Source organism: Dendrobium catenatum, unplaced genomic scaffold (assembly GCF_001605985.2).
Source record: "Dendrobium catenatum unplaced genomic scaffold, ASM160598v2 fragScaff_scaffold_536, whole genome shotgun sequence".
Taxonomy (NCBI): Eukaryota; Viridiplantae; Streptophyta; class Magnoliopsida; order Asparagales; family Orchidaceae; genus Dendrobium; species Dendrobium catenatum.
In genome coordinates this window covers 585,954-595,181 of record NW_021318998.1, presented here as the reverse complement: position 1 = coordinate 595,181, position 9,228 = coordinate 585,954, and the positions used below count along the sequence as shown (strand labels likewise).

Sequence of the window (9,228 nt, the reverse complement as noted above, 5' to 3'; positions counted from 1 at the left end):
CGGGCCTTGAATAAGACGTCGGGTCTTTGGTAGGAAGTAGGGACTGAGTGTCAGGCCTTGAACAAGACGTCGGGTCTTTGGCAGGACGTAGGGACTGAGTGTCGGGCCTTGAACAAGACGTCGGGTCTTTGGCAGGACGTCGGGGATGAACGTCGGGCCTTAAGGTGGTGGTCCGGCGAGGTTTTGTGGTGGTCCGGCAAGGTTCCTGCGGTGGTCCGGCGGTTGTCCGACGAGATTCCTGCGGTGGTCCGGCGAGGTTCTGCGGTGGTCCGGCGGTGGTCCGGCGGCTGTCGAGGAGGAACTCCTTCCTTCTCTTCTCTTCTTCTCTCTCTTGCTTGGATCCCCTCTTATGAGAAATGAGGGCTCTATTTATAGATTTTCTGGAGTGGCATGGCCCGGAAATAGGCATGAGATCAGGGGCGAATAGGGAGTGGTCCAATGGACGGCCGATATCGAATCCTTTGATCATGTACCGTTCGTTGGGCATTTGAAGGCCTTAATGATGTCAAAATTCTGCGATCTTGGGCTCGTTGGATTCGTCTCGTCGAGCCGTTCGATTCGAGTATAAGCTCGTCAAAATCGGAGACCGTTTGGTAACTCAAATTGCAGTTTGAACCTTCCAACAGCGCTCTGAGCCCTTGATTCGGACTCATTTGGGATTGGATTGGGTTAATCTTGGTGTCGTTGGGTTCGTATTTCCGAGACGCTCAGTTTGACTATAAGCTCGCTGAAATCAGAGTTCGGGTGCGCCCAAAATTAATTTTTGTAGTATATATATATATATATATATATTTGCTTATTCAACGCATAAATATCTATAATGTATCATAGGCAGCAATCGAGAAATTATTATTATTAACAATAATAACATTCAAATCATTATCATCATGGAAATCATAACAGGAACCAAAGTTACCCTCCTGAGCCTCTATTTATGCATCTGACGGATCAATGAGGAACCAATCCGGAAGGTCTTTAGAAATCCAAGCATTCCAACTTTTTTAGTTCAATATAAATTTGTATGAATTATGTTATATGCTGAGTTGATTTCTTTAAACAGTCCAACGAATTGATTAATGCATTTACATGGGATGTTATATTCAGCATTGATACTTAATAACTTCACAACAATAGATAAATCCAAGTGAGTGGTGCGCCCCTTCAATATCGGTTGTTGGGCAGCATATAATAAATCATAAAAATTATGTCTTCATATTTTTTTTTATGTACCTTCATATTTAATGACTCTTTTATATATTGTTCAAATTGTGTCCCAGTTGCATCATAAACTAAATACTCAAGAGATCAAATTTTTTCTTCCTCAGCTATATTAGAACTTGCAGACGGGTCGCATCGAGAATCAAAATATGTCTCGTTCTCACTATGAGAAGTCCAATACCAATATTCTGGCATGAACCCTCTTCGATATAGATCAATAATTACATCATCTCGTCTTAAGTGTACTTGATTTTTATGTTTAGAACATGGACATCAAAACTTTCCATATGAGATGGAATTTGGCATTTGACATGCTATCTAGATGAAAAAATTCACCCATTAATGAACTCATCTGTTAATATCTTTTGTCCTTACGCTAATCGATTATACATCCAATTAACTTTTTAATTTCTAGTATATATAATATGAAGAATTTAGCCTACATATTATATGAAGATACTAGATATTGGAGTAACATTTGTTGAAGAAAAATATATTGAGTTCAAATTGATTTATAAATTGGATGGTGTTATTTCACACAAGTCCCATATCAATAAAAATTTTGACAACCTCCCGACTCTCCCCCGTTTAGAGGAAATTTAAGGAACCTTAGTATACCCTCCACATCAAGAAAGACGTGCACAATATTGTTGAGTGACACCTCAACTGTAATCTTCAATCCTACCATGCTAAGAAAAGCATGCATAGGTCATATAGTACCTATGTGAAAATACAGTTTTCGCTTGATATATTTTAGTAGATTTACCAACTTTTTTATGTGTGTGAACATAGTTTGCACTCTTCTTGTGTTTTTTATACCTCTACCTTTCTTAACATAAGCCAAATCCAATACCACTCCTTTCCTAACTAGGTCATCGGGAGGCCGCCATTTTATGTGACCAACCCATCTAAGTCAACTCTCTCACTCTCTATAATCTTATCTTCCATAGGAGCTTCTTCAACCTTTTCACGTATATGCTCATTTTGTATATTGTCTCTAAGAGTAAAGTCACTCATGAGCGTTCTTATATGTGTATTAGAGACACCGGCTTAAGCTTCCAACGGCTAACTACTTCTCCGTCCAATAAGATCTTTACACGTGTACACCTAATGTCTTTATATACTAGCTTCTGTACCTAGGACAAATTGAATAACATAATAATATTTCTTGTCATCTGGTTTCTTGTCTTCCTCAGCTCCGGCGAACTCACTCTGCCGGAGTAACCTCTCTTTCGTTTCTACATGGTATCAGGCCTTCTCTTCTTCCTTCTATTATGACAACGTCGCACTCCGCCTCTTCCTCTGCGGCCACCAACCAAATACCCGCCTCTCCGGTGGACATCTCACCGATCTCTCCATCTCTAAAGTTCGTTGTCTCAAATCTCAAGACCATCGTCCCAAACCAATTGTCGACCGACAATTATCCGATCTGGCGTCATCAGATCCTAAAATTGCTTCGTGCAAACGACTTTGAACACTTTCTTGCTCCGCCCCCTCCCTCCAGAGAATCTTCCGATCAACTGACCGCTCTCAAGAACTGGCGCATTACTGACCAAAACCTTCAGGCAGCCATTTGCTCGACAATATCTCCGACCGTCTTACCCTATATCATTCACCTCAATACAACCCACAAAATCTGGCAGATTCTTGAAAGCCAATTTCAGGCAACTAGTCGCTCCAAGGTAATCCAGCTCAAGAATGAGCTCCACCACGTCTCCATGAAGAATTCGTCGATGATCCAATATTTAACTGAAATAAAGAAACTAGTTGATCAAATTGCTTCCGCCGGATCCACGATCGACTCCGAGGACATCATCTTATACATCTTGAATGGGTTAACACCCGCCTACCAGTCATTCAAGACATATATCCGCAACTCCCCTTCCCCGATTCGGCTCGAGAATCTATACGCTATGCTTATCAGCGAGGAGATTCATGTAAACGCAGATGCAGCTCGCCAATCCAGCGAAACTGTTCAGCAGGCAGCGCTCTACGCCAGCAGGGGCCGTGGATGACGATCCAGAGGCGTTCCACGCAAAATTCTAGCAACACAAATCGCTCTGTCCAACAGCAGCCCGCTCCGACTTGTCAGATTTGCCTCAAGAAGGGTCATACGGCTGACGCTTGTTGGCACCGTATGAACGCCAATTACACTCCGTCCACTACTGGAACTAAATAGATTACTGCTCTGATGGCTAACCCCGAAGTCTTGTCCAGCGATTGGTTTCTCGACTCCGGCGCCTCCTCCCACATGACTAACGCTGTTGATAATCTTTCACAACCGACGTCATACAATGGCTCCGACGGCATCTTTATCGGGGACGGAAGAAACATCCCCATTGCTCACTCGGGCACGGGCATTCTTCCTACCCCGAATCGTAAGCTTTTCTTATCAAATTTGCTTCATGTCCCAAACATCTTGCATAATCTTTTGTCTATTTCTAACCTCGTTAAAGATAACAAAATTTCAATTACTTTTGACCCAAGTGGATTTGTTTTCAAGGACCTGATGACCGATCAACAGCTGCTTCAAGGACCCTGTAGCGGCTGTCTGTACAGGATACCGAACTCATCCGTATCTCCGCATCTTCCAACAGCTCTTCAGGTGTCCAAGCACTCTTCCTCTGTGTGGCACGACCGCCTGGGACATCCTCATCTCTGAATCTTGCAACGGATTTCTCAAAACGATCCTACCTTACGCATCTTTACTTCTTCTAAAAATTGTATTACATGTGTTCAATGTAAAAATCATAAGCATCCATTTGAGCATTCTCAATCAAGAACTCAAATACCTCTGCACATCGTGCATGCCGACGTCTGGGGTCCGTCTCCGGCCTCCTCCGTTCTAGGCTGCAGATTTTTTGTTATGTTCATTGATGACTTCTCCCGTTGTACATGGCTTTTTCCCTTAATACATAAATCTGATGTATTCAATGTGTTTAAACATTTCACTACGCTTATTGAAAATCAGCTTAATCATCGAATTAAAATCCTTAGGACAGACGGCGGAACCGAATTCACTAATCTTCAGATGAAATCCTTTCTTCTGACCAAAGGTATTCGACATCAAGTGTCCTGTCCCTACACCCCTGAGCAAAACGGCGTGGCTGAACGGAAAAATCGGCATGTGGTAGAAACCACTCGATCACTTCTACACAGAGCTGTCGTCCCGCATCAATATTGGCCTGAAGCGTGTTCCACGGCGGCATATTTGATTAATAGAATGCCTTCCCCAAACACCAATAACAAGTCGCCATTGCAATTACTGTTCCGCATCAAGCCGGATTATAAGCACTTGAAGACATTCGGCTGCGAATGCTTCCCATTGTTACCACAGCACACGCGTACAAAACTTGAACCAAAATCCAGATCCTTCATCTTTCTCGGTTACTCGGACAGCCATAAAGGCTACAAATGCCTTAACAGGGAGACAAACAAATTTTTCGTTTCACGACACGTTACATTCTTTGAGCATTCCTTTCCGTTCGCTAACATCATTACGCCTCCTCAGGTTCAACACAACGATGTTCCTCCCGCTATGCTTTTACCGACATCAATGGCATCTAAACAAAGACATCTGCCAAAGTCGCCCGTTATTTCTACAAACCCGACAACATACTTCCCGCCTCAATCAAGTCTCTCCTCCAGCCAAGAAGCTATGCCCGACCCTCCAGCAATAATCCCAGCCTCTGACTCTCGTTCACACATACCTCCCACTCGGCATCCCATGATCACCAGAACACAGACTGGATCACTAAAACCGACCGCACGGTTAAACCTTCTTGCTCACAGCCCTACCAGCTCTAACCAAGATCCCGATCCCACAAACTTTAAAGAGGCCTCCAAGAAGCACGAATGGAGGCAAGCAATGGCCGAAGAATTTCTAGCTCTCCAACAACAAGGCACTTGGCATCTCGAAACACCTCCTCCCAACGCTCAGGTGTTAGGCTGCAAATGGACCTTCCTCAAGAAATTCAATGTGGATGGCTCAATCGCACGATTCAAAGCTCGTATCGTGGCTCTGGGAACTCAGCAAGCACACGGTATCGACTACGCCGAGACATTCAGTCCTGTTGCAAAAATCCCGACCATTAGAGTCATGTTCACCGTCGCCCTCTTCCACGACTAGTCGGTACAGCAATGGGACGTATCTAATGCCTTCTTGCATGGCCAGCTCAACGACATCGTATATATGGTCCAGCCACGAGGTTTCACCGATAAAGATCATCCTAATCACGTTTGTAGGCTGCTCAAATCTATCTATGGCCTACGTCAAGCACCCCGTCAATGGTACACTACGTTCACCAACCATCTTCTCAAGCTCGGGTTCGAGTACAACAAGGCAGATCCGTCTCTGCTCACTCTGTGCCGGGGCAAGATACGCATATTTTTATTAGTCTACGTCGATGACATTCTAGTCACCGGCAACGACAACAACGCCATTTCCTCTGTTCTGTCGGAACTACAATCTACATTTAACATGAAGGATCTCGGCCCAGCCCATCACTTTCTCGGCATCAAAATACAGAAACAATCAAATAAGTATTTTCTTTCTCAATCGTCGTATGCTGAATCTATACTAAGCTCTGTCAATTTAACAAACTGCAACTCTTTATCTAATCCTTCTTGCACTAAATTACCGGAACAGGTGCTTGATGACGTTGTCCTCTCCGATCCCACCACCTACAGGAGGGTCACGGGATCTCTCCAATACCTAACACTAACTCGACCCGACATTGCGCACGCCGTCAATGTACTATCCCAACATCTTCATGATCCCACACCACAGCATACTTATCTGCTCAAGCGTTTGCTGCGGTATATCAAAGGATCAGTGAAACTCGGTTTACCTATTCTTCCAGGACCGCTCACCCTATCTACATACTCCGACGCAGACTGGGCGGGCGATCCCAACACCCGGAAATCTACCACCGGGCATTGCACCTTCCTCGGCAATACTCTTATTTCATGGACTGTTAAAAAGCAGAATACCGTTTCAAGATCCTCAACAGAGTCGGAATACCGCGCGTTAGCGGCCGCTACCGCCAACACTATCTGATTGAAACGACTGCTCACCGACTTCTTCATCCAATACAACCAACCGATCGATTTGTTCTGCGATAACATGTCAGCTATCGCCATAGGCGGATGGAGGGGGGGGGGGGGCAAGGGGGGGCCCGTGCCCATCCATTCAAATCACTCCCAATTTAATTTTTTATTTATTTACATTTTTTCTTGAATGATATTATCTTAATCCTATATTAATTCAATCTTAAATAGATTTTATAATTTTTTTTTTGTGTGCAATGAGATTTTTAATATCACATATTTAATTAATATATTAAACATGTTCTAGCAGAAATCAAATGATTTGATGATTGAAGTCATTTTGTGAAGAAAGAAAATAAACTAATTTACTACCAAAGTTTTATCATTTTTAATACTAATTATATTGATCCTAAGCTTGAATGTAAAAAGTTAAAGGAAAATTTTAAAAAAAAAATTTAGGCCCCCCCTAGATATATTTTCTGGCTCCGCCACTGGCTATCGCCCTGGCTCACAACCCGGTCTTTCACGCTAGAACAAAGCACATCGAGATTGATCACCGGTTCATCCGCGATCACATTCACAACCACGTCATTCGGCTTCTTCCGATCAGCACCACATATCAGTTAGCCGATATTCTAACTAAGCCACTATCTACAGTCAGATTCAAGGAGCTACGAACCAAACTAAACATTCAAGAAGAATCTTCAGTTTGACATGGGATATTAGAGACACCGGCTTAAGCTTCCAACGGCTAACTACTTCTCCGTCCAATAAGATCTTTACACGTGTACACCTAATGTCTTTATATACTAGCTTCTGTACCTAGGACAAATTGAATAACATAATAATATTTCTTGTCATCTGGTTTCTTGTCTTCCTCAGCTCCGGCGAACTCACTCTGCCGGAGTAACCTCTCTTTCGTTTCTACAATGTGCACAATAATGCCAATGAATTTCTCCACTTTAACCATCTAATTTGAATTATACTAAAAGTATCCACATTAGCTGCCTCTCTAGTCTTATCAACAAGAAGAATATCATCAACATAATGCATACACTATGTTATAATCTCTTGTAAATGTCTACCGAGAACAACCATGTTCAAAGCAAAAATAAAAAGGCTAATCAAGATAAACTTACGATGGATTTTTGGCAATTAATTAAGGTAGCGAACATCGGGTAACAGAGCAGTCTCGACAGAGGCGGGGTTCGTCTAAGGCGACTAACGTGAGCGGGAGAGAATCAAAATGACCAGGAGTGAAATGAGAAGGAAGGCGACTGCATGAGGGAAATAGGGTCTTCTCGAGCAGGTCCGCCAGAACTATTTTGTTGGGTTTAAATAAGATGATGAAAATTTCATCAGAAATTTCTGGTATGTTTTTGGCTGTAAATTACAGCCAGTTTTACAATAAAATGATAGATGTGCCAGCGGATTTTTATATGGTAATTTTTAGAAGGTTTATCCGCTTGAGAATATGCACTATGTTATCGGCGGAATATCTATCGGTTACACCGCCACAAATGCCGCAAGTAAATCAAGGTTTTCTTGTAGTGAAACCAGTGTTTTCCTTATCCACATTGTTGACCGGTTTAAGGATAGTCGAAGCTTCCTTAACTAATTAAATGGGGTGGAGTTCCAAACATTCCATTTTTAAATGCCCGGGAATCTTGCAATGCTCAAAAAAAGGGTGGGGAATTCCTCCATCAGAACATGTTGGATATACCCTAAATTATGAGGCCCAATCCAAATCTTCTTATGATATCTTATAGTATTAAGCTCAACTAAAACTCGCACAACAGAATTATGTGAGATGATCGAAGTTGCATTATCAATATAAAGAGGACTATCAAATAAGGAATCCAAACTGTGCAAAATACAGGGAGAAAACAGATATGATAGCATATTTGGGAAGAAAATCAAGATAGGAATTAAATATGGGAGATTCCTCAGCGATATTGAAAGTAGGAGTCCATTTAGTTAATTTCATAAAATAAATGTTAACAAAGTGCAATCGATGGGAAAAAATAAATGTTTGGGACTATTTTTTTATTGCTTATTAACACAACTTTTTAGTATAAAAACTTTAATTTTTGTATTAAAAAAACTGTTTTAAAAACAAGTAAAAAACCGTCCCAAACGAATCCTAAAACTAAGTTCGATTGACTTCATTTGAAAAATAGTCTATCATTCTGATTTTATAAATGTTACAACTAAAATTAATTGATTAATACTTTATTTTGGACAATTTTTTTTTACTATTTTTAAAGTAAATTTTTTAATATAAAATTTTTTAAATTGAAAATTTTTGTATTAAAACACTATTTTAAAAAACAATAAAAAAATTATCTTAAATCAATCCTTAGATAATTTATAAAACAATAATAATTTTTTTATTGCCTATAGCTTACAAAAACCTTCCCGACTCTCAACCCACACATTGAATCCTCACTGCTCGTCTCTCTTGAGTGGCACCCCCTGTCATTTTTTCTGCGAATTATTACGTCCGGTCCGGTCACCGGACACTCAATTCAGTCGCGCCACATCACCCGAATACACGGTATCCCGGTGCATTTTGGTGACGTGATGACACCGGACATAATAATTTGCCCATTTTTCCCTTGCTTCTCCTGCTCTCACTTGATTCGCACAGCCATCTGCTGCTGCAATAGACCTTCAACATCTCTAACAAGCAGAGCAAAGAGAGAAGTTAAGGATTATTAATGGAGTTATATTTTTGATATGTTACAGAGATTCAGACATTGGATCGGATAAATATTTATATTTATTAGATATTATATAAAATAAGTATTAATTAAGTAACATTCATGCAAATCTCCTAGTTTATTCTAGGTCGATTTGTTGACTATTTGCTCTACAATGTTCAGAAACTAGATAAATATTTTTATTCAGCTGCAGATCAAGCTGATTTATGATCACAGATCACAGAAAAAAAAAAAAAAA

The 9,228-nt window shown here is 41.1% G+C and overlaps 2 protein-coding genes across 2 annotated transcripts; both read left to right on the top strand.

Annotated features, from left to right (window-relative positions):
- The first annotated feature begins 2,492 nt into the window (after positions 1–2,492).
- Positions 2,493–3,233, top strand: LOC110109327. Its single transcript, XM_020840343.2, has one exon. The coding sequence runs from the start codon at positions 2,493–2,495 to the stop codon at positions 3,231–3,233; it is 741 nt and encodes a 246-aa protein (XP_020696002.1).
- A 2,177-nt stretch (positions 3,234–5,410) lies between these two features.
- Positions 5,411–6,277, top strand: LOC110109328 (uncharacterized mitochondrial protein AtMg00810-like). The gene has a single exon (XM_020840344.1). The coding sequence runs from the start codon at positions 5,411–5,413 to the stop codon at positions 6,275–6,277; it is 867 nt and encodes a 288-aa protein (XP_020696003.1).
- Positions 6,278–9,228: the final 2,951 nt, after the last annotated feature.

Coding starts and splice junctions, on each gene's coding strand:
- LOC110109328 (XM_020840344.1), top strand. CDS start 5,411: ATGGTCCAGCCACGAGGTTTCACCGATAAAGATCATCCTAATCACGTT.
- LOC110109327 (XM_020840343.2), top strand. CDS start 2,493: ATGACAACGTCGCACTCCGCCTCTTCCTCTGCGGCCACCAACCAAATA.